Source organism: Oncorhynchus mykiss, chromosome 16 (genome assembly GCF_013265735.2).
Source record: "Oncorhynchus mykiss isolate Arlee chromosome 16, USDA_OmykA_1.1, whole genome shotgun sequence".
NCBI classification, from domain to species: Eukaryota; Metazoa; Chordata; class Actinopteri; order Salmoniformes; family Salmonidae; genus Oncorhynchus; species Oncorhynchus mykiss.
The window spans coordinates 32,229,951-32,257,010 of NC_048580.1; the positions used below are offsets into that span (position 1 = coordinate 32,229,951).

The 27,060-nt window shown below is 40.5% G+C and overlaps 1 protein-coding gene across 4 annotated transcripts in view; it reads right to left on the reverse strand.

The window, feature by feature from the left end:
• Positions 1–336: 336 nt before the first annotated feature.
• The window catches only part of LOC110491825 (TOX high mobility group box family member 2), a 120,567-nt gene continuing 93,843 nt past the window's right edge, over positions 337–27,060 (reverse strand). For all 4 annotated transcript variants that reach the window (XM_036946726.1, XM_021565614.2, XM_021565616.2 and 1 more), the window contains 5 exons: positions 19,305–19,532; positions 10,380–10,460; positions 5,028–5,399; positions 4,701–4,837; positions 337–1,832 (listed from right to left, as the gene is read on the reverse strand). In XM_036946726.1, coding sequence (XP_036802621.1) covers positions 1,790–1,832; positions 4,701–4,837; positions 5,028–5,399; positions 10,380–10,460; positions 19,305–19,532 — 861 coding nt within the window. In that variant the 3' untranslated portion in view covers positions 337–1,789. The remainder of the gene's footprint in view (positions 1,833–4,700; positions 4,838–5,027; positions 5,400–10,379; positions 10,461–19,304; positions 19,533–27,060) is intronic.

Sequence of the window (27,060 nt, forward strand, 5' to 3'; positions counted from 1 at the left end):
TATAGTCTAACCTGATGAAAATGAAAACATGCTGTGTGAACAAATATGTCTACATTGGTTCAGCTAACTAGTAGCTAAATAACTGATATACAGTATGCACATAAAACTGTACATGATTGCTATACTTTAAGAATTGGTTGTAAGATGTTTCCACCATTGTAAAACTCTTGAGAGAAAGTGTGTAAATGCAGTTTTCAAGCAGGGTGAAGAATTTGGACTCAGCCTATTACGTGAGGCGGCCAAGCCTTGAGAGGAAGTAGCCGTCCACTCGCTAGCCTCACCATATAAATGTGATAAACCCCCTAAGAACAAGTCAAAATAAACAGAGACACAGAGTTTATTTTCCACTTACATTTTATTACTGACAAAAGAAAACAAAAAAAAGCATCGCCACACAAAATGAACCAAATGCTGGCAAAAAGCCAATGCACCAGCAAGAAGTGATGTACAAATAATAGTTATTCAAATTACCATGGAATTTAATAATAATAATAATAATAATAATAATAATGCACCCTGATGAAAACAAGCCAAAACGTTACTTCATATCATTCATAAATATGTGAAACCAGTCAATCGAATTAAATAGAATGACCATATTGCGTCCATAAACATGTTATTCAACAAAACTAAATGGGTTCTTTCATCGCTGGCTTTACAATTAAAAGTACATTTTGCAGGTCTGTACACAAATGAAATATCTACCAGTGACCATTCCTTATAAACTGAAATTGTGCTACAGTGAAAAACATTTTTTTTTAAGAATGACATTTTTTTCACAAAAAAGTGTAAAGAAGAATTCAACACAATTTCTAAAACACCTAATAAAACTAGTCAAAAACTTTAAAACCCACTGTTATGCTTTTATCTTTAGTAACATTTCACATTTAGCAACATTTTTTTATTTCACCTATACAAGTGGTGCTGGGGAGTAGGGGGGTGTTGTCCGCTGGACCAGGAGAGGTTTAAACTAAGGAAGAGGTTTCACCTTTGACCTCTTCGGTCCAGTCACATCCTGAGGACAGGCTAGAAAGTAGCAAGACCAGTGAACAGAGCTTTAACACAAGATTTAGTGTGTGTATTCCCTCACTGAATCCAGCACGCACAAAAATCACATAACCAAACAAAATAATGTTTAAAAAAAAAAAAAAAAGCAAGGGATTGTGGCTAGATACACACATCTAGGCTTTGGGGGGCAGGTTCCATCTTGGTAGATATTTACAATCACTTTGAAAAAAAAGGGGGGAAGCTCTTATTTGGAGCTGGGTTGACGTAAGGATGTTGTCTTTTTCTAATTTCACTTTGTGTTTTTGCTTTATTTATTTTTGCTGAAATAGTTGTATCCTCCCTTAGTGAAGTGACTAGGTTCTAGGGTCCTGAATCTTAACCTAGACCCCTACAATGAATATGCTTACTGTATTGTTTCTCCCGAAAGTGGGCAGTACATGGCAAAACTGAGAGGACGAAAGACGAAAGGAAAAGCAAAATAGGAGAGAAATTAAACACTTTGAAAATGTCAAAACAAAGGCAGGAGACGTTTTTTAGTCTTCGTGTACTGTATGTTGACGTGAGCTTGAAGCTTAACCCCCCACAAAATGGAACATTCATGGAAAAAGGAAGCAAGGCTCCTGTCCAGTCTAAGTGCTTGGCAAATATGTGAAGTAGTAGCAGTCTTTGGGATTTTAAAAATCCTTCAGAAAAAAACAAGGAGGAGAAAGATACATTGACGTTGTTGTTAATGAACATTTGTAAACTCCCTGGAGTCTTGACTTTTGGAGGTCCGTCAGCTTCAAGTGAGGTAGAGAGGCTTGTCCCGAGCTCCCATGCCACTGCTGATGAAGAGAACATGGAGAAGATGGCGTCAAAATCCAATGAATTGAATGCCACTCAAAAAACATATATTTATTATATTCAGTACTATTTATTTGGCAGAGAAGGAGAGCTGTGCTGAGGATAGCAGTGGAAGCATAGCATAGCAGTTTAAGTGAATGAACATAGCAGTGGATGCATAGAGGTGGAAGTGAATGAACACAGTGATGTTGCAGGATCTCGTCCAAAGGTGGGAGGTAAAATTGTGAAGAGGAGTAGATTCAATATTGACCCCTGAACACCACTTGTGTGACATCCACACACCAGTGGTTTTTCAGTAGGACAAACTGTTGCCGGTCAGTGATGAAATTATTAAGTCAAACACGGAGCTACTTTTTTTTCAAAAGTATGTTGTGAATTTTCAAAGTAGTACACAACTCCAAACTGGTAACACTTGTAACGCAGTCAGTCTTACATTTAAAACCTTTCATTGTGCATTAATTTGTCTGTAGACATCTTTCACGACACAACCATTGATCCAAAATATGTTTATTCTGAAATATAATGAATACATTGGTTTAATCACCAAAACACAACATAATGATTGATATCTTCTCAATTGAGTTATTTTAACAACCAGGTAATCCAACAGCAAAAAATGTAATATGCATGATTCAAAATTGCCCTTTAATGTGGTATGCTACAGTACCATAAACTACAGTCAATTAAACTGTTTTCACATTAGGCAATACACTTGCACTCTCTATTTAAAAATTATGATCAAAGGTGTGATCATCGAAGACATCTTTCGTTCAGAAGTTTGGGTCACTTAGAAATATCCTTGTTTTTTAAAGAAAAGTACATTTTATTGTCCATTAAAATAACATCAAATTGATCAGAAATACAGTGTAGACATTGTTAATGTTGTAAATGACAATAGTAGCTGGAATATCTACATAGGCGTACAGAGGCCCATTATCAGAAACCATCACTCCTGTGTTCCAATGACACGTTGTGTTAGCTAATCCAAGTTTATGATTTTAAAGGGCTAATTAGTCATTAGACAACCTTTCTGCAATTATGTTAGCACAGCTGAAAACTGTTGTTCTGATTAAAGAAGCAATAAAACTGGCCTTCTTTAGACTAGTTTAGTATCTGGAGCATCAGCATTTGTGAGTTCGATTACAGGCTCAAAATGGCCAGAAACAAATACCCTTTTTTCTGAAACTCGTCAGTCAATTCTTGTTCTGAGAAATTAAGGTTATTCCAAGCGAGAAATTGCCAAGAAACTGAAGATCTCTTACCGCAGCGCAAACTGGCTCTAACAGAACAGCGCAAACTGGCTCTAACCAGAATAGAAAGAGGAGTGGGAGGCCCCGGTGCACAACTGAGCAAGAGGACAAGTACATTAGTATCTAGTTTGAGAAACAGATGCCTCACAAGTCCTCAACTGGCAGCTTCATTAAATAGTACCCGCAAAACACCAGGCTCAACGTCGACAGTGAAGAGGCAATTCCGGGATGCTAGCCTTCTAAAGCAGTGTGAACCCCCCCAACCCATCAAGCAACTTCATTTTGGATACATGTTTACTGTTTTGGACTTTATGGATTATTTGTGTATTGTATTGATATTGTATTACTGCACTGTAGGAGCTAAAAAAATTATTGCATGCCTCATCCATGGCCTGAAGGAGGGTTTTACGCTCATGGGGATGGCAATCATACATCTTCCATCATGTATTGTATTTTAAAGTATTGTATTGTATATAATTATTGTAGGGTTCCTGTACATGGCTCAGTTCATAAGCACATGGCACTCGCAACACCAGAGTTTTGGGTTCGATTTCCACTGGGGTCACATACCCCACTGCGTGAACTGTTGTCACATTGGACAACAGTGTCAGCTACGCAAATTGTATACAGTATATTATGGTATTACAGTACTGTAATGGCCAATGCCATTTTAGTAAAGCAGTGTGAACCCCCCATCCCATCAAGCAACTTAATTTTGGATTCATGTTAACTATTTTGGATTTTATGGATTATTTGCGTATTGTATTGTATTGATATTGTATTACTGCACTGCAGGAGATAAAAACACAAGCATGTAGCTGCACCTGCTAACATCTGCTAATATGTATAATATGTATATAATATGTATATAGACCAATAAACTTTGAATTGATTTGTTACATACAATACATCTCTGATTTTGTCAATATCAGATTTTAAAAAATGTACTGTGAAGTAAAATCATAATAGTCATCATCATAGTAGTGCATCCGAGTATATACAACTTTCTACGTTTCTACTTTACAGACATAAATGTTAATTATGTAAAAAAATAATCTGTAGTAGACAAACCAGTTTACATGTAAAATCTCTAGGTTTACCAAATGTTTAAGTGATCATCAATTAAGTCGGATTTAGTATTAGTAAAATTACTTTTAACAAAAGATGAGAGAATCATAACAAAAGTACTGTGAGCATTGCATTGTGAAAGGCAATTATTTTATATATAAAAAAATGTATTGCAACATGAAACATGTATGTGAAACTCTGAGTAAGTTTGGTGAAAAAGTGGGTTTATGATGTTTTGATGCTTAGAGTTTTGAAACAAATGCCTTTTTGATGATCTGTTTTGAGTTTTGCACTAAGAGTTTCCATAAACTTGTGAATATTGCACCAAAGCGGTAAAACATATTGTTGATTTCATCAGAATAGCAACTGTGAGTCACACCTTCTCACAGTGTAGGGAAAAGTGTTATTTCACTACTGTGCCTTTTGAATAAACAGCACAGTGTCCATTTTAAGACACCCTCAGCCTCACTCTGGCAAAGGAATGTTGATAAGACTGTTACTCGTCCCAGTAGGGTATCAGGGCATGCTCACCTGCAATGGTTGGGCCCACAGTCCCGGTTGCAGTACTCGCCGTCCCAGTCTGGGTTCTGTCCATGCCCTGGGTTGGGCGCCCCCGGGGACTGGGACCCCCCCACACTGTTCTGGTAATCCTGAATGTGAGAGAAACCCTGGAGCAGAAGAGAAAACAGAGGAGTGCTCTGTTAAAAAACGCTACCACTTCAAATGCTCCAATTTGGTTGGTGGGCTTCCATGACGTTCACGTCTACTGCAGGCAACAGGGGCAATGCTAAACTTGTTTCCCCACAACTCTGAATGGCCAAGCAGGGCTGAATGCTGGAGAACAGAGATTGGACTAACCTGTTGGCTGAGAGGAGGTGAGTGCAGAGACCCCTGGAGCCCCATTGAGTGCGACTGAACCTGCTGCATGCGCAGGGAACTCTGGTGCAGGGCGAGCTGGGAGGGGTGGAGGGGTGGGCTGATCTGGAAGGGGGAGGGGGGTGAGGCACTCATGCTGGGCGGCAGCATCTGGGATTGGCTAAGGGTCCGGGCCAGGGCGTGGTGGGGCGGACCGGCGAAGCTCTGCAGGTCCGACAAGGGGAAGGAGCCAGGGCCCAGACCGTAGGGGGAGGAGGCCTGCGGGGGCACGCTGTACAGGGGCTGCTTGGGGGGCAGCATGTGTGAGGGCTGGCTGCTTTGGGAGCTTTTTGGTTCGACAGGGTCATTGTAGGGCTGGAGGGGAGAAATACAAAACAAAGAGGATGTAGGAAGTAGGAAGGTTAGGATATTTTGTAAAAGGTGTAAAAACTCTCACATTTTTGTTGCGATTTCATATACTGTTGACCCCCCCCCCCCCCCCCCCAAACTAATCTCTGATACATGAAAAAGGCCCTATAGCACCATTCAAGGGTTATTCAGGATCCTACTCAGGGTCCAGGCAGTGTCAGAGATAGGCACTAAAAATTGTCAAAGACCTCAGCCACCCCAGTCATAGACTGTTCTCTCTACTACAGCATGGCAAGCGGTACCGGAGTGTCATGTCTAGGACAAAAAGGCTTCTCAACAGTTTTTACCCCCAAGCCATAAGACTCCTGAACAGGTAATCAAATGGCTACCCGGACTATTTGCATTGTGCCCCCCCAACCCCTCTTTTTATGCTGCTGCTACTCTCTGTTTATCATATATGCATAGTCACTTTAACTATACATTCATGTACATACTACCTCAATTGGGCCGACCAACCAGTGCTCCCGCACATTGGCTAACCGAGCTATCTGCATTGTGTCCCGCCAACCCCTCTTTTATGCTAATGCTACTATCTGTTCATCGTATATGCATAGTCACTTTAACTATATATGTACATACTACCTCAATTAGTCTGACTAACCTGTGTCTGTATGTAGCCTCACTACTTTTATAGCCTCGCTGCTGTATATAGCCTGTCTTTTTACTGTTGTTTTATTTCTTTACCTACCTATTGTTCACCCAATACCTTTTTTGCACTATTGGTTAGAGCCTGTAAGTAAGCATTTCACTGTCTACACCTGTTGTATTCGGCGCACGTGGCAAATACACATTGATTTGATTTGATTTTGATCATAAGGAAACACCGCAGCAAATTTTTCAAAAGGTTGAACGAAAACAAGTGTTTCTTTTTGGACAAGTTCAGATAGTCTCTCCCTATTATGACCCGTTTTCGTGTCGTGCCAAATTAATGCGACCAACTAGTGCTGGGTCATGTGTGATGCACAGGGTTGCAAAGCTAAAGGTTTACCATAGTTACAGGAATCTTCAGTAAATTTGGTAATTAACAGAAAATCTATGGCAATGTATCAGAACTTTCGTAATTTATACTTGAATAACTTCATAAAAAGTAATTATATATATAGTATTCATTTGTTATATCTGTGTCCATATTGTCCATTAATTTCTAGTAGATAGACCATATGGTTCAAGAGAAAATAGCCTAATTAATGAAAAGAGCATCTAATCAACAATGGCATTATTTTCAATTAACTTCAATGCAACTCTTCCAACTATTGACTTTTTCACAACGGCTATCAGTTTGAAGCCAAACGTTTTACAACAAATACATACTGACAGTAAAATAAATGTGTAATTTTAATTTTATTTTTTAATTTCATGCTTACCTCCTCGGTAACACTTTACATTACGGTCATATTCATGTCATAATATGTCATCACAGCTGGTATAACTTGTCATAACCTGTGATAATATGGTCATAACACTGTCATGACACAAATTTTCGGACCTGGTGTGACATATATTGCATTATTTTATGGCTGGTTATGACACAGTACATACAGTAAGAGTGTCAAAACCCACAAAACCTACCGCACAAGGCAAAATATTCAATGAAACCATAGCCTACATGTCAATAGTATGTGTATGTTATATACCATTTTCCAAAACGGATCATATTGACCATATTAAATGATCATTGTAATTGCACAGAAATTGAAGTCAGACATGCACCTCCCCCAATGCTCTGTTGCTGATGACTGGAATGAACGCAGGAGCAGATGTCAGGAGCAGGACAAGACAACCCATTGACTGATGACTGACATAAGGCTATGTAAGTAATTGGCCTATCTGGTTTATATGATTATGGTGGTCATAATGCTTCTTGACAGTGTCACAAAGTGTATTTTCTGCAAGTTATTTAAAATATTAAAAACAAAACATGACTATAAACATAATTTATTTGAGCTGTTCTTGCGATAATACAGAATATTTTTTTATTATTATTACCAAATAGGGCTATCTTCTGTACACCACCCCTACCTTGTCACAACACAACACAGCTCAAACGCATTAAGAAGGAATGAAATTCCACAAAATAACTTTTAACAAGGCACACCTCTTAATTGAAACGCATTCTACAATGTAGAAAATAGTCAAAAGAAAGAAAAACCCTGGAATGAGTAGGTGTGTCCAAACTTTTGACTGGTATATATATATATATATAATTACAGTTGAAGTCGGGAGTTGGAGTCATTAAAACTCATTTTTCAACCACTCCACAAATTTCTTTTTTAACAAACTATAGTTTTGGCAAGTCGGTTAGGACATCTACTTTGTGCATGACACAAGTAATTTGACCAACAATTGTTTACAGATCTGATGTTATGTCTAGTGGAAAAAGGGGGAGGGCTTGCAAGCCAAAGAGCACGATCCCAACAGTGAAGCACAGGGGTGGCAGCATCATGTTGTGGGGGTACTTTGCTGCAGGAGGGACTGGTGCACTTCACAAAATAGATGGCATCATGGGGTATGAAAATGATGTGGAGATATTGAAGTAACATCTCAAGACAGTCAGGAAGTTAAAGCTTGGGCACAAATGGGTCTTCCAAATGGACAATGACCCTAACCATACTTCCAAAGTTGTGGAAAATGGCTTAAGGACAACAAAGTCAAGGTATTGGAGTGGCCATCACAAAGCCCTAACCTCAATCCTATAGAAAATTAGTTAAACATTTTAAAAGGCAATTGCTACCAAATACTAATTGAGCGTATGTAAACTTCTGACCCACTGGGAATGTGATGAAAGAAATAAAAGCTGAAATAAATCATTCTCGCTACTATTATTCTGATATTTCACATTCTTAAAATAAAGTAGTGATCCTAACTGACCTAAGACAGGGAATTATTACTAGGATTAAATGTCAGGAATTTTGAAACACTGAGTTTAAATGTATTCGGTGTATGTAAACTTCGACTTCAACTGTACATATAAATATACTTAAGTATCAAAAGCAAATGTAACTGCTAAAATATACGTAAGTATCAAAAGTAAAAGATTAAATCATTTCAAATTCGTTATATTAAGCAAACCAGACAGCACCATTTTCTTGTTTTTTATTTATTTGCGGATAGCCAGGGGCACACACCAACGCACAGACATCATTTAAAAACGAAGCATGTGTGTTTAGTGAGTCCGCCAGTTCAGAGGCAGTAGGGATGACCAGGGATGTTCTCTTGATAAGTGTGTGCATTTGACAATTTTCCTTTCTTGCTTAGCATTCAAAATGTAATGAGTACTTTTGGGTGTGAGGGAAAATGTATGGGGTAAAAATTACATTGTTTTCATTTGGAATTTAGTGAAGTAAAAGTAAAAGTTGGTAAAAATATGAATAGTAGAGTAAAGTACAGATACGCAAATAAAACTACTTAAGTTGTACTTTAAAGTATTTTTTCTTAAGTACTTTACACCACTGAATATATGTCACAACGTGTAATATATTGGTCATGACAGTTACGACCATATTATGACAGGTTGTGACTAGTTATGTCAGCTGTTATGACATATTATGACATGGTTATGACCATGCCATAACATGTTAAGACGCTGGGTGTCAAGTAAAGTGTTACCAAACCCTCATATTAAACACCAAAAGGTATTCACTTAGTCAATGGTTTATTTTTAGGTTTTGTCAACAACAACAAAAATGTAATCATCTTATTTAATAATTTCATATATTTTGATAATGAGGCCACACAGAGGACCAGAGATAATTACAAACACCCAGAAGGGCCAAGTACTCAGAAGGGCCAATAGATGTCTTGTGACAGATTACATCAAATCTTTGAAAGATATCAAAATACTTATTAACTCTTTATGTATATCATGGGTGCATCATTCAGAGCAGGTGCAGCCCTCGCCTTGCTCCCCCTCCCCCACCCAACCCCTATGATGAGCTGTCAGATTGCTTATCTGAACCTATCAGTGTTGATTACAGGGGCAACGGTGCCCATTTGTATGAATTGTTGCCGGGCCACCGGATAATGATCAATGGACACCTTGACAGATGGATGGGAATGGAGAGGGCACACACATACATATACACATATATACACACACACGCACACAGGAAAATGAGACTGTTTGCCAGAAGAACAAATGGAATGACAAAAGGAATCTCCCCGACGCTACATTGTGGGCTGTTAACGCGACCCGGCACTAAACAACACAATTCCACCATTCCTTCCTTCCTCTCCATGTTGCTGCGTAAAAAATAGTGTGCCATCACTCATAGGAAAAAAGGAGAATGTCATATATCTAAATTAGCAGCAAGGTGTCACACTGAAAAAATGCTACAAAAACCCAATTATGTGTAGCGTTGAATTGGATGTGCACTCCCAAGCAATGCAACAGAAGACACAATAGGTGCATCAATAACAACAATAAACCAAGAGTTCCATGCATATGTCTTGCATGAATAGCCATAGACAAGACATATCCTATGAAGACAGATACAGATAATGGCCCAATGATATATATATAAATAAAATAAAATAAAGTAGTTTTGTGACATGCGCCGAATACAACAGGTGTTGACTTCACCGAGAAATGCTTAATATATTGTATACAAATAGAGGGCATACATACAGGCCCTACAACCAATAACATCAACATATGCCCTTTCTAACCAAGCTTCTTTACTGAATAGCTCTTTTGGCATACAGGAGGGAAAAGTATGACATTCCCTCTATCGGAACAACTGTCCCAACACCGACCCCAACCCCAACTCCAACTCCAACCTATGGAAATAAGGTATTGTCCCTCGTATGCTATAGTCTTGTTGCATCACTCTACCTCCACTCTCCGTTAGCCCCTCCCCCACCATTAGCTGCGATTTTTCATCCAATCCATCATCATTTTAAGCAAGCCTGGCGTGTCATAAGCGTTACCTTGGAAACGAGACTGGCTCTGTACGTGGCGAGGGCTTTCAGGTACTCTTTCTTGGCTGCTTCGGTTTTCCTCTTGTACGCCTGGAAATCAGAGGAAAAAGAGTGAGATGAGGTCTACCCACGTACAGACATAGAAATGTGCACATAAACACACAAATGGTTCACTTTCCACTGGAGCCAATGGAACAGAACCCTTCCATTTCCACATCATACTACATCCGTATGTCCTTATTTCCTCCATTGTAGAAAGACATCATTTCTATACTAGAGAAATTAACTGGCACTCTCCATCATTTTAACACTGCAACACCCATTGCATCATACACTCATAAACTGACAAAGTAAAAATCTGTTGTTCTTCCCCTGAACAAGGCAGTTAACCCACTGTTCCTAGGCCGTCATTGAAAATAAGAATTTGTTCTTAACTGACTTGCCTAGTTAAATAAAGGTAAAATAAAAAAAACTCTAAATGTTGGTGCCATTCTATAAAATAAATAAATGGTTTGTGAGTGTGCATGCGTGTGTTGTGTGTGTGCACCCACATGTGTGTACGTGTGCCTGTGCATGCATGTGTGTGCGAGTGTGTGTGTGTGTGTGTGTATGTGTGTACGCGCATGTTGGCATGTGTGTATGTCGAGGGAGGTTGTAAATAACAAGCACACAGTAAGCCCCAAGAGACCAGGGTTGTGGGGTAAATAACACTTAAGCCCTGATGCACCATTGGTTGCTTCCAGTGAATACATCATAATGGATTAAAATTCCAGCATTGCAGCATTTTAATTGACAGTTGATTCTAAAATGGATATAAATACAAACAGTATTCAGACCCCTTGACTTTTTATACATTTTGTTACGCTACAGCTAGGAATGCATGATATATGATATATGCATGATTATTGATATATCGGTGTCTAATATTTTAGTTGTTGTTTTTTTAATACATTTTCTAACATTTCTAAGAACCTGTTTTTTTGTCATTATATGGGTATTATGTGTAGATTGATGAGGGGAAAAAACAGTTTCAATCCATTTTTAGAAAAAGGCTGTAACGTAACAAAATGTGGAAAAAGTCAAAGGGTCTGAATACTTTCCAGATGCAAAATACATGGGATGGGGCATGTACACTGGTTGTATAAAACATTAAGAACACCTGTTCTTTCAATAACATAGAATGACCAGGTGAATCCAGGTGAAACCTACTATCCTTCATTGATGTCACTTATTAAATCCACGTCAATCAGTGCAGATGAAGGAGAGGAGACAGGTTAAAGAAGGATTTTTAAGCCTTGAGACAATTGAGACATGTATTGCGTATGTGTGCCAATCAGAGGGTGAATGGGCAAGACAACAAACCTTAAGAAGGTGTTCCTAATGTTTTGTACACTCAGTGTGTATAGATACACATCACAGCCAAAAGTATATGGACATCCCTTCAAATTAGTGGATTCGGCTATTTCATCCACACCGTTGTATAACATCGACAAACATTGGTAGTAAAATGGCCCGTTCTGAAGAGCTCAGTGACATTCAAAGTGACACCATCATAGGATGCCACCTATCCAACAAGTCAGTTCGCATAAAAATCGTCTGTCCTCGGTTGCAACACTCACTACCGAGTTCAAAATTGACTCTGGAAGCAACGTCAGCAGAAGAACTGTTCATCAGAAGGTTCATAAAATGGGTTTCCATGCCTGAGCAGCTGCACACAAGCCTAAGATAACCATGTGCAATGCCAAGCGTTAGTTGGAGCATTGTAAAGCTCGCTGCCATTGGATTCACGAGCAGTGTTGTGATGAATCACGCTTCCCCATCTGGCAGTCCAACGGATGAATCTGGGTTTGGGGGATGCCAGGAGAACGCTACCTGCCCCAATGCATAGTGCCAACTAGAAAGTTTGGTGGAGGAGGAATAATGGTCTGGGGCTGATTTCATGGTTTGGGCTAGGCCCCTTAGTTCCAATGAAGGGAAATCTTAACGCTACATCATACAATGACATTCTAGACAATTCTGTGCTTCCAACTTTGTGGCAACAGTCTGTGGAAGGCCCTTTCCTGTTTTCGCATGACAATGCCCTGTGCACAAAGCGAGGTCCATACAGAAATGGTTTGTCGATGTGGAAGAACTTGACTGGCCTGCACAGAGCCCTGACCTCAACCCCATAGAACACCTGGGGGATGAAATGGAACACTGACTGCGAGCCAGGCCTAATCGCCCAACATCAGTGCCCAACCACACTAATGCTCTTGTGGCTGAATGGAAGCAAGTTCCCGCAGCAATGTTCAAACATCTAGTAGAAAGCCTTCCCAGAAGAGTGGAGTCTGTTACAGCAGCATAGGGGAGATCAACTCCATATTAATGCCTATAAAGCAAAGATTGCACCGGAAGAAATGGCGGGCGCCGAACCAATTCTGCTATTATGTGGGGGTTTTTCGGTTATTTGTAACTTATGTTGTACATAATGTTTCTGGACAGCGATCACTCACCTCGGATTAGACAAAATATCTTATGTTTCACTGAATCGTGGCTGAATGACGACATGGATAACATTCAGCTGGCAGGATATACGCTGCACCGACTAGATAGAACAGCACACTCCGTAAGACGAGGGTGGCAGTCTGTGGCGGTCTGTGTATATTTGTGTGTATATTTGCAAACAACAGCTGGTGCACGAAATCTAAGGAAGTCGCTAGATTTTGCTCTCCAGCAGTAGAGTATCTCATGATAAGCTGTAGACCACACTATTTTCCAAGAGAGGTTTCATCTATATTTTTTCGTGGCTGTTTATTTACCACCACAGATGGATGCTGGCACTAAGACCGCACTCAGTCAGCTGTATAAGTAAATAAGCAAACCACTCACCCAGAGGAGGCACTCCTAGTGGCCGGGAACAGTTTTACCTCATTTCTATCAGCATGTTAAATGTGAAACCAGAGGGATAACAATTCTAGATCACCTTTACTCCCCACACAGAGACGCGACAAAGCCCTCCCTCACCCTCCATTTGGCAAATCTGACCATAATTCTATCCTCCTGATTCCTGCTTACAAGCTAAAATTAAAGCGGGAAGCACCAGTGACTCTAAAAAAGTGGCCAGATGAAGCAGATGCTAAACTACAAGACTGTTTTGCTAACACAATCTGGAATATGTTCTGGGATTCTTCCAATGGCATTGAGGAGTACACCACATCAGTCACTGGCTTTATCAATAAGTGCATCGAAGGCGTCATCCCCACAGTAACTGTACGTACATACCCCAACCAGAAGCCATGAATTACAGGCAACATTCGCACTGAGCTAAAGGTTAGCGCTGCCGCCTTTAACGTGCGGGACCCAGAAGCTTACAAGAATTCCTGCAATGCCCTCCGACGAACCATCAAACAGGCAGTGCCAATACAGGACTAAGAATTAATCGTACTACACCGGCTCCGACGCTCGTCAGATGTGGCAGGGCCTGCAAACTATTACAGACTACCATCAAACAGGCAGTGCCAATACAGGACTAAGAATGAATCGTACTACACTGGCTCTGACGCTCGTCAGATGTGGCAGGGCCTGCAAACTATTACAGACTACAAAGAGAAGCACAGCCGCAAGCTGCCCAGTGACACAAGCCTGCCAGATGGGATAAATCACTTCTATGCTCGCTTCGAGGCAAGCAACACTGAGTCATGTACGAGATCATCAGCTGTTCTGACGACTGTGCGATCATGCTCTCCGTAGCCGAAGTGAGTAAGACCTTTAAACAGGTCAACATTCACAAGGCCGCTAGGCCAGACGGATTACCAGGACGTGTGCTCCGGGCATGTGCTGACCAACTGGCAGGTGTCTTCACTGACATTTTCAGCATGTCCCTGATTGAGTCCCTGTGCCCAAGAACACCAAGGTAACATGTCTAAATGACTACAGACCCGTAGCACACACGTCCGTAGCCATAAAGTGCTTTGAAAGGCTGATTATGGCTCACATTAACACCATTATCCCAGAAACCCTAGACCCACTTCAATTTGCATACCACTCAAACAGATCCACAGATGATGCAATCTCTATTGCACTCCACACTGCCCTTTCCCACCTGGACAAAAGGAACACCTACGTGAGAATGCTATTCATTGACTACAGCTCAGTGTTCAACACCATAGTGCCCTCAAAGCTCATCAATAAGCGAAGGATCCTGGGACTAAACACCTCCCTCTGCAACTAGATCATGGACTTCCTGACAGGCTGCCCCCAGATGTTGAGGGTAGGTTTGCCACACATCTGTGACGCTGATCCTCAGGAGTTCGTGCTCAGTCCCCTCCTGTACTCCCTGTTCACCCACGACTGCATGGCCAGGCACGATTCCAACACCATCATTAAGTTTGCAGAGGACACAGTGGTAGAATTGATCACCGACAACAACGAGACAGCCTATAGGGAGGAGGTCAGAGACCTGGCCGGGTGGTGCCAGAATAGCAACCTCTCCATCAACGTAATCGTAAGACAAAGAGGATGATTGTGGACTACAGGAAAAGGAGGACTGAGCACAACCCCATTCTCATCGATGGGGCTGTAGTGGAGCAGGTTGAAAGCTTCAAGTTCCTTGATGTCCACATCACCAACAAACTAGAATGGTCCAAACATAAACAGTGCAGCGCCCTGGATGAAGAGCATGTTAAAGGCTTTGTTCAAGGGCCCAACGGTAAGGCAATGTCTTCAAGATGTGAACATAGTAGCCATCCAGTTGCCACATCAATTCCCGCCTTTTTCCAGAGTCCGTCCTGGGCTTTCAAACCAGCCCCCTTTCGGTTACAGGTCCAACTCCTTAGCCGCTGGGCTACATAACCCTTCACTTGAAGTGAGTATGCGTAAATCATTCATAACACCATTCATGACACCATTCATGACATGAGAGTTGCAGTATCATCCATTACAATATTCAAAACAACTTTAATTCATAACAACTGGTGCTCTGAAGATCTAGGTTGGATACTTATGGACGGGATTACAATGGGCAATGGATAGCATAACTGGAGATTTATGGAAATTATTTTTGAAGGAAATTTGTCAAAAATGTGGTCTTCAGTTCTACGTAGAATATTTGGCTATTGGTTAATTCGCCATCCCTCCCTGATAGCTAGAATTATTATATTTTTTTTTACAAAATAACTATAATATTAAAGACAGCCGAGACCAAATGCATGGTGAAAGGTAAAATCTTAATTTTGCAATTTGCTATTGAGACTGTTGGGTGGAGATGAAGATGAACAATACAGTTTATTGCCCTAAATAGACAGAGACAGAGACAGATAGATGCCCTTGAGGCAAATCCAATGACATTTTTTTTTATCATTCTGTATTCTGGGCAGTTTCAAAATGCCAGGCAACAGAAATAAATAAAAATGGCCGGAAATGAGAATGTCACATTCTCGGCTGTCAAAAGTGTAATTCATCACAGAAGAAGAGCTGAGAACATAGCGGCTCCAGTACAGTACAACAGACTGCCTGTACTCATATACCTCATAGACAAGACCAACATAATGTCTTATTCTTTACACTGTACTGTACACTGTAAACAAGAACACTGTACTGTCCTATACCTTACACAGTACTGTACACTGACTGAACACAAACCACTGTAGGCTGTCCTATACCTTAAACCGCAGGATTGGTGACAGGAGGAAGGGAATGCTTCCTTTCTTCCTCCTTTCCTTGGAGTAATCGTTGATCTAACGTGACTGGATTGGGGAAACAAAGGTTCCACTATTTACCTTCCATCATCCAGACAGATCCCTGATCCATGTCAGATCAGTGATTACTTCAAGAAAGGGAGGGAAGAAGGAAGGATGCATTAAAGCAGTGGCCAAGATTTCACTTTCCCCTGCCTTTATCCAACCCCTCCCCCCATCTCTCCTTCTCTGATCTTTGTATCCTTCTAAATCAAATTGAGCTTCAACTGCTTTCAATTGAAAATCCAGGTGACAACAACAGCTGTGGATGCCACTTCAGGTGACTTACAGTTTTTTTTGATTGCTAAACGACAGTGGGCACAACTGGAGTCACATGTGCAAAACTCTAACTACAGTCTGCACTACCAACAGTCAACTGAGCTAAACAGTTCACATCACCTGCAAAACTCATTCCAAGCAACACAACTCTTAACACATGGCTCAAAACACGCTCAGTGCAGCCAAGCACTATGCACAACCCTCACTGAGATAACACACACTGTCACTCAGAACACACTGAGAGTAAAAACACTAGCATCAAACACCAATACAGAAAATACAAACTTTTCATCTTTACAGTTTGAACAATTTCAGTGACTTCATACAAAGTAATATTTTCTTCAAAGAAAAGAGTGACATTCTTTCACATGATTTATTACATTTTTTAGAACATAACAATTCTTTAAGGTAAATGAAAATTAGCAGTTTGCTTCAATAGTCTGTAGTAATTTACGGAATTACAGTAATGAGAAAAAAAATAAACTAAAAGTACATACTGTAATTCGAACAAATAATTGAGGGGCTAATCCTGCCTCTCTCTAGCATCAGGCCACAGGTTTTCTTCAACATCACATCTAATGTTTTCTCGCCATGCACCTGGGGAAGAACCTTCTGGAGTGCCTTATCCATCCCTGGCAGTCCTCTGGACTCGTGTCCTCACATCCGACACGCATGGCTTCCAAAAGAGACATTTGGTCATGTGGGTGGTGACCAAACACTTTCCACCTCCAGGCAGAGAAAAACTCCTCTATTGGGTTGAGGAAGGGTGAATATGCAGGCAGGTACAAAACCATAAATCTGTGATGTGCTGCAAACCAATCTGTGACAGCTGCAGAGTGGTGAAAAGCAACGTTATCGCAAACTATGACAAAAACTTGGGGGTTTCTTACTGGCTCCCCCTGTTCTGCTGGCACTAGCTGAGCATAGAGCTGTTCTAGGAAAGCTATAAGCCATTCTGTGTTGTATGGGCCAATGAGTGGTGTGTTGAGAAGCAAACCATCATTGGCCATTGCAGCACACATGGTGATATTTCCCCCCCTTTGGCCTGGAACCTCCACAGTGGCCCTTTGACCTATAACATTCCTTCCTCTGCGCCGTGTTTTGGCAAGGTTAAATCCAGCTTCATCGATAAATACAAATTAATGTGGTCTTTCCAGTGCTTCCACCTCCATTACTCTCTGAAAAACAGTAAGTGCACAGTTTTACTGTAGAAATGCTAGTGTTTTTTTTTTACTGTAAATATTTTGTATAGCTGTGTACGTAACCTCAGACGTCTTACCTGGACATATTGGTATCTTTGCTCTTTTACCCGTTCACTGTTTCTCTCGAACGGTACAGTGTATAACTGTTTCATTGTAACTTGGTGTTTCTTTAGGACTCAAGCAATAGTTGTTGTGCTGACAGAATTAACATTTTCAAATATATCATTATCAGCCAGCACTCTATCTTGAATCTTCCGCAGTTTTATTGCATTGTTGACAACAACCATGTCAACAATAGCATTTTCCTGCGCATCTGAAAATATTTTATCTCTTCCCCCTGTTGGGGGCAGCCTTTGGGTCCTGTTGTAAAAATATATTTTACAGTCAAACTTACTGTAATATATATCTGTGTAAATATTCTATAATTGCAATACAAAATAGATTCCTGTAATGTTTTCATTTACTGTAAGGATGTAACTCTCACCTGTTTGCATGATGGAAAATTCGCATTACAGATGCCACTGTGGATCTTTGCAGATTGGGTTGCACCCTCAACCCTGCCTCTCTCAATGAGAGACCATGGTTCACGACATGGTCTATACGTGTAGCCCTTATTTCATCTGAAATAACAGCTCTTTGTCTTCTTTGTCTTCCTCCACGCATCCGCCCTCTCCCTGCCACCCTTCTCCCTCCACGAACCCATCTTCCTTGTTCCATTTCCAAAATGAGTCTTTCTGAGCTCTACCTATATATACTGTAATATGTGTGTGTGTTCACTAACAAGTCTAAAACAAGACACCTGCTTAGCCTTTCAGCTGAAATTGCAATCAGCAGTGTTTGAAAGGCACAAGGCTGAAGTCTATTCCGTTTTGAATGTGTGGTTCACAGTTTTGACAGCAGTGTGTTAGCATTTGAACAAAGTGCTGTAAATCCACAGTGTTGTGCAGGTTGTGGTTAAAGTCATGGGATAAGTGTGTAGAGTTTTGAAAACTGTGTTCAAGCAATGAAAAACGAACTAGAGTTTGGTCCACATGAACTGCTGCTGTGCAGACTGTAGTTAGAGTTTTGCATATGTGACTCCAGTTGTGTCCACTGTCGTTTAGCAATCGAAAAAAAATGTAATTAGCGCCCTGCCCTAAAATGCAGTACAATATAGGGGAAACATAATATTCCATTCTAGATTATAACAAGATTGGCTCTGCTCTGTATCAGCTGTTATCAGAACTGTTTGAAGGGGGTACTCCATTGCTAAATAAACAGTGGGTGTTTATCGACATTGGCCAGGTTTTTCTGTCAAATGACTTTTCTACAGTTGCTGCTACACACGGAGGCTCTTCTCTTTGGCTCTAATTAAATGTAGAAAATAAAATAATTTTAATGAGAGCCAAGGGACCGGGGATAAACGGATAGATTATCTTTAGAAAGAGCAGAACTAGCTCATTAAGGTGAGTTCTATCTCTGTGCACTGTGCTCTGTTAATTACTATATATAATGGCTTGGAATGTCTGCTAGTGCACTTGCTCCATCTACTGGTAACTCAGCAATGTGTGTCTGAGTGTGTGTGTGTGTGTGTGTGTGTGTGTGTGTGTGTGTGTGTGTGTGTGTGTGTGTGTGTGTGTGTGTGTGTCTGAGTGTGCGTGTCTGAGTGTTTGTGTGTGTGTGTGTGTGTGTGTGTATGTTTGTGATCGTGCGCGTGCATTTGTGCAGACACACCTGTGTATGTGTGTGTGTTTGTGCACCTGTTTTGCCTCCTCCCCCAGGCTGTCCCACATGGAGGCCACTAGCTTGGACACATCCCCGAACGTGGCGTTGGGGTTTGAGCCCTTGATGGCCGCCTGGGTGTCCCTGAAGAAGAGGGCATAGGCCGACACGGGCTTCGATGGCTCGTTGGGGTCCTTTTTTTTCTTCTTCTTCTGCGGTTTGGGCTTGGGCTTCATCATCTCCGAGGATGGCCGCTTCTCCCCTATCTGGAAGGGAGGAGTGATGGAGGAAAGAAGGAGAGGAGGAAGGAAAGAGGGAGAAAGGGAGAGGGAGGATTGTAAGCAACAATGGACATAACATTTTCCCAACAAATAAGGATCTCAATGAAATCGGTTGTTGGTTCCACCTATTGTAATTCTATGGTTAGTCTGTGGAAGCTCAATTTATGTTGTTGTTGTCTATGCGAAAGGTCAACACTACTGAAAGAAACTGAACTATAGAACCGATGTCCTCACAATGGTATCACCATCGAGACAGTGGAGAGACAGGTAAGATCACCTCTTGTAGGGAAAACCCTCGACAGGGAAAGAGAGCAACACTGTTTTATTATTGACAAGTACGACATGGATGGAACAGGACTACTCGATTTCCTCCACAAACAAAAACACATAATGAGCGGACGAGAAATGGAGGATTCTGAGAAAAGCAACAGCCCCTTCTTCTGAGAAGAAAAAGAAAACAAATCAATTTGGCTGAGGATAAGGGAGAATGGAGGCTGACAGAAAGCTGCCGCTGGTATGGAGCTCATTTTAGGACACACTCACCCTCAGCCCAGTATCTCTACCTCCCAAAAGTATGGTGAACATTTTAGGACACCCTCTGAGGGAGAGAAACTTGGCAGAGTACCGTGGTCTGGAGGAGGACACTAGGTAGTACCTTATCACAATGAAATGTTGTTTTATACTACTCATTCACTCTACATGCTGTTTTATACTCGACTTTGTGTGTGTGTTTGTTGTTTTTAATGTATTTCATTTTTGGGAGAGGAGAGAGGATGAGCAAGGCAATTATAAGTTTGGGATGATTAGGTGGCTATGATAGTATGTGGGCCAGATTGAGAATTTAATTAATAAAATAATATTCCTGGGATGAGATTATCTAAAGGATTTGAGCTGACAAATTTCAAACTGCAGCTCTAAATAGTAATTTGTTGGATAAATAAAACCACATCACAATTTATTTAAAGGACTATCTGCTGGGTTATTTAAGAATGATGATAAATGGCCATCATACTATATTTTCCACAGTAAAGTACAGCTTTTGTACATATATTTGACATTGACGTGAATCAAATGCATATGAATACATCTGTCATTTAGCACATAAAGCTTCGAAGAAGTCAAATCCAGGTCAACGTAGCCTCAGTGTGATTGTTTATGGAAATTGCATTCCTCCTGAAGTGAGTAGAGCCCATCAACCATTTGAGGAGAGGGAAGCAATTCAAACATTTAGTGGAAAGAGGCTGTAGCTAATGGAGGATGGAAGGGAGAAGTGACTGCGACTTGATGTGCCATTAAGATCACCGCAACCTGAGTCCTGGGGAACATAAAGAAAAATAATCACATTTGATAGCCTACATAATGACTAAATATATAATGATCAACTACAGTAGATGATTGAAAGACGGAATGAGGCCTCCCGAGTGGTGCAGCGGTCTAAGCCACTGCATCGCAGTGCTAGAGGTGTCACTACAGACCTGGGTTGTGTCATAACCGGAAGTGATCGAGATATTCCCATAGGGCAGCGCACAATTGGCCCTGTGTTGTCCGGGTTTTGCCGGGGAGGCTTTACTTGGCTCATCACACTCTAGCGACTCCTTGTGGTGGGCAGGGAGCTTGCAGGCTGACTTCCGGTCGTCAGGTGAACGGTGTTTCCTCCGACACATTGGTGTGGCTGCCTTCCAGGTTAAGCTGGCGGGTGTTAAGAAATGCGGTTTGGTGGGTCATATTTCGGAGGACGCATGACTCGACCTTTGCCTACTGAGGCCGTTGGGGAATTGCAGCGATGAGAAAAGATTGAAAAGGGGGATAAAAAACAAAGATGGGAATGAATGATGCATGCATTCAGAATGTCCCATGACTCAAGTGGCACCATTTTCAGGCCTTTTTTCAGGTGGCATGGTCACCGTCACATGATTAGTCTATACAATCCATTTATCTCCAAATGCAGTGTTAATGTTAGATTTGACTAAATAAAAGTACTTTGAAAATGCTCTGTAAAAAAAAAAACATTAATCCATACTGCTCTCTTTTTAACAGGCAATCAGGGACACAAATCATGTGAAAGAATACTGAATGATCACTTGACTAGCAACTATCAAACGGCAACTCTAGAATGTTTAAAAGCATTCCCATTTCATACAATCATCATGCATACTTATCATGGGATTAAGAGCTGGGGTTGTCTTGCTTTTAACTTTGCTTTCTAAACAGAAATGATTGCCTTTGAAATGTCATTGTTTTAGAAACCATTTGAAGCCGAAACAACATCTTCCAAACAGTATGAAATTAGCTCATCAGAATCGGAGGCTCCCGAATGTTTGGGTATAAGAAAAGAGGTCACTTGAATATAACTTTGGATGTGATGTGGATGTGGAATTGAAATGAAAGAAGATTCCCCTATTCAAATTGAAAATGCACCCATGCCTTTTTTTTCTCTCTTTCTCTCTCTCTCTCTCTCTCTCCATTCCACAGACTGGTTTGGATAGTTTTAATTTTTTATCCATGAGTGTGTGGTTTCATAAAAAAACAATCATCTCTCACGTTTATGCAATGAGGCAAAAAAAAGTGTTTGAAATGACATCTGTTCCCCTCTGCCTTTGAGGTGAAGGGTGAATAAATTGGAGGAGAGCTAATGGAATGACAAAGTGAAAAGCAAAATAATTTCCAGGAAAAATCATTTATATGTATAAATTGAAAGCAAAGGCAAAACAAGCGAACTGCTAGAGACAAAAAGGAAATTCTCTCATTTTCCCTCTGTATTCAGAATGATAGTTGGCTACACTAGATAGACAAGAAATTACACTTCAATGGAACATTGACTGAGATGGAATAGAATACTGATGAATTGGAATGGATGAGTAGCATTTGTTAAGCTGGGTGGTCTATAAATTCAAGTGTCAGTACAGTAAAAGATGCTTACTGAAGGTATAAAGCGAGATGGTCTTTCAAATGAACTGAACCTGAAGATATATCCAGTCGTGTTTACAGATCTAAATAGTAATGGCCACTCTCCAACCACTACACTACACGGTCACCAATTGCTTATTGCACTTCACTATAAACATATAACAAAATGGTACATAGGCGGTAAATACATTTTCAGTTTGCAAGTCAAGGACTGTATTTGAAAGTGTCAGGCCCAGGCCCATACAATCAGCATGGCTGTTGTCAGACATTTGAAAAGGGAGAGAGGAGAAGAGGGAGAGGGGGGAGTGGTTGCTGTAATTCTGAATGGACAGCACTGCACAGAGAAGATGAGATTAGATTTGACAGCCTGATACCTGCATCACTATCAAAACACGAGAGAGAGGGGTAAGAGAGAGGGGGAGGGAGAGAGAGAGAGAGACAGATAGATAGAGCAAGTGAGAGAGATAGAGAGAGAGAGAGAGATGGGGAGGAAGGGAGGGGTTGTTTAATCAGAGGCTCCAGCACATACCTATATTTACACATAAAATGAAAAGCAAAATGAAACCCAAAAAGGGTAAGGTTATCCCTGAAACATTTCCCAAGTGCTGCGTATTGATTTCAAATGGGTGGGAATGTATACACGCCATGGGCAGCGTACAGAGCTGACGAATAAGATCTATTGCTTTTTGGAGTGAGTGGAGTCAGTGAGGTACTTGATGCAAGTGGGAGCTATACGCTGCAGCCAGCAAGACTGGTTGAGCGGTGCAAGCACAGCTCAGCTTATTAAATACAAATCCTCGAACATCAACTAAAGATTGGGGAGGGAAAAAATCAAATCTGTGACCTGTTCTAGCAAGAAAAGTAAGAGCAGTAACCAAAGCCTTCAAGTCTGTGGAAAATAGACCCTTCCAACAGCACACTCTATAAGAGGAGTGCTTAATGCAGCTGTTGACCAAGCCTTTGTTGGTCCATAAATAGCCAAATGGGCATTGCTTTACTGTGATGACGGATCGCAATGTGTTTAAACTTACAGAGGATCCGGATGCTCCCAAGGTGCGTTCTGCAACTCTACATTATCTAATTATTGCTGGTTATAGATAAGGTTCAAAATTTTTCTTAGTCAAGTCACATGGTCACAAGGAAAACCTCCCAGCCCTACCTATACCAGCAAGAGACTGACGTTTATGCTTAAACTATAAACCGCACACATCTGGAAACCGTTTCAACTCTTGTCATACTGTCCATCTGTAAGTAATAAATCTGACTGAACGTCATAACCCTGAGTATATCCAGGCATATGTCCAGAGAACCACACAAATCAAATGGAAATACTGTTCAGCCCACACAATTATGAAGAGGAAGTGTAAATGCACATGTTATGGTATTGGCTCAGGGAATTGCAACCAAGGCAGACATTGAAAAATTCAGAACTCTTGATGATTTATGAGAAAAAAAATACATTGTTTTTCCTCAAACATAAAAGCCAAATTCTTCAATCCCATTTTGTTCAGAAGATGTGTCAAATTCAAAAACGTCAACTGATTCTCATTGTCAGACAACCTTCTCATCTCCCTGTCTGATCACATCACCAGAGACTGATTGCACAGAGCCTGATGCTCCTAATGTAAGCCTATATTCAGTAGTCAATAGTAATCAACGCTGTTCCCGGTTGGGTAACGGGTACAGACTTACAGACTTAACTTGCACACCGGACATAACATTGACCAATAACCTCCCATGAAGATGATAATTGAACAGGTAAAAATGAACCAAATCTCAAATTATGAGTGATTGGTCCTGTGTTGCTCAGTTGGTAAGAGCATAGCACTAGCAATGTGAACGTTGTGGGTTAAATTCCCAATGGGGCCACCAATATGAAAATATATGCTGTATAAGTCGCTACGGATAAAAGCATCTTCTAAATGGCATGCATATTATTATATTATGAACAATGAACAACTGTCAATATTAAGGAGGTATGTAACTGGTTTCAGGAAGCTAGGCGTATGTCGCACGTCACTACTTCGCAGGAGAGGCATTTGAACGTCTTAAAAAAAAAGTCTAAATGCATTTTTGGGCAGAAATGCCTTCTGGAACACGTGAACTTTCATGTTCCTTAATAACAAAAGTGTATTCCATCTGCAAACACAAATAAAATGTGTAAATTACGAGCCTAGTTGGATTAGCCACGGAAAAAGCCAGGAACCTTCCTGCTAGCCATGATTGTCTGAGATAATGGATAGGCTGGACATAAGTTTGGATTGGTGTTCCATGTAGCGTGCTTCTGTCTATAACTTGAGCTGCTTAGTATGTGTTCATAGTCCTTTCTACCGATGTGTTTTTGAAAGATATAATGTTAGACATCGAGAACTACAAAAGTTACCCAGTTGTGTCTGGGGGTGGTTATAGCATTTCTTTCACATGACCCATCAATTTAGACACGTGTGTCTTGGTAAGCATCATCTAGGAAATATAAATATTTATACAAATATTTTTATCTGGTGACTTTCTGGTTTTGATATTGCTACTATGCAATTAAAACCTGTTAAAGATATGGCTGACTACTGCCCCCTTTGGAGAAATTGCGTGCCCATAGTAAACTGAAAAAAAATCTGTCAAAAATTGCTAATATATGCATATAATAATTATTATTGGATAGAAAACACTCTAAAGCTTCTAAAACCGTTGGAATTATGTCTGTAAGTATAGCAGAACTCACAGGGCAGGCATTCTTCCAAACTAGTTTTGTGGTCATGAAAGTTGGGGCAACTTTGACGTCATCGCCCCCACCCTTCCCAACCAGCTATGGATCTGGGGACACTTTCTATGTCTTCCACTAGATGTCCTCATTCAGTAGAGCATTTAATCGTTCAAATCCCACGAGAATTGGCCCTATGGGAGTGAATTGAGTGAGTGCCGCGAGAAAATACCTGTGCGTTAGGGCGCGAATTGGTCCCAGCCATTCCTTTGTTCCAGCACTCCAGAGAAGGACAAACAATGACCGGTTGAATTGAAAATTGTTTTGTATGTTTATAACATCCTAAAGCTTGGTTCTGCACTTAGTTTGACCTGTTTAGTCGACATATAATACGTAATTTTGAAGTTTTAATGCGCAACTTTTCCGGACCAGAGGACATTTTGGGTGCATTTCAGCTGATGTTATTAGCAGTAGCTAATACAAAGACGCAAGACTTGAAACCAAACGATGTTTTGGGTAAGTATGAACCCTTCCAGTACATTCTGAACGAAGACCATCAAAGGTAAGGGAATATTTATGCTGAAATCTGTGTTTCTGTTGACTCCAACATAGCGGAGAAATATAGCTTATATCTGAGCGCCGTCTCAGAATATTGAATAGTGAGCAATTTCTGTAACGTTAAAAATAAATGTAACAAAGCGATTGCATTAAGAAGCAGTGTATCTTTCTAACTATATGTAGAACATGTATATTTAGTCAAAGTTTATGATGTCTATTTACGTTATCTTGCGGCGCTACCGACATTTTCTGCGGACATTTTTGAGTATTTTCTGAATATGAATTCAATGGACATTTATGGATATAAATGGCATGTTATTGAGAAGAAAAAAAATGTACTGTGTAACATGTCCTATTACTGTCATCTGATGAATATTTTCAAAAGGTTAGTGAATGATTTATTTTTTAATCCTGCTTTTATAATTTTATATTTTCTGGGACAAAATGGCTGCCTCTTGTCTTGGTTTCGGTGGTGGTTTAATATAAATATGTGGTGTGTTTTCGCCGTAAAACATTTAAAAAATCTGACATGCTAGGTAGATGAACAAGGTGTTTATCTTTCATTGAGCTATTGGACTTGTTAATGTGTGCAGGTTAAATATTTCTAAGAATATTTTTGCGTTCCATGCGCCACCGTTCCAGCTGAACGTGGGAGGGGATGTTCCCAAAAGGGATCCCTAAATCCTAATCAGGTTTTAACCATTTCACTGTACTGTTTACACATTCTGTATCCTGTGGATGTGACAAATAAACTTTGATTTTATTTTATATAGTGTGTGTTTACCAGTGACAGCAATGTGAATAACAACATGACCTGCACCAAAGATTAGGATATAGGCCAAGGACTAGATAAAGTGTATTTTTACCTGGAGTTTTTCCATATTGTAAGCTACTACTTTTGACACTCTTAGTCTTAAAATCTTTGGTTGTTTACTACACTACTCATTCTGTTTAGCACATGGCCTCACATATGAATCCTTAAAGAGGTGGGTGGGGATAAGACTTAAGAGGGTGTGAAAAATGCTGAATGGGTGCAGACAAAGAAGAGCTCTCCAGTAGGTGGACCAAAACATTCAAGGGCCATTTTCTCAAAAGTGGGGTTACAAAGTTTATCAACTTTCAAACCACAATTACTTTCCCATTTTTCCTCAACTGCAGTGTATGACATACCGTTTTCTAGCTCTGAGTCTCCACTTGTATCCAATGTAAAAAACACAATTTCAAATTTTGCTACATAGGACTAAATCCAGGTGGTGGGTCTCATATTTCTAATGCCTCGCCCAGCGGTGGACCTAACTAATCAGCACAAATTGCTAAAGTTGAGGACTCGTATTTGGTAATGTGGCAAAA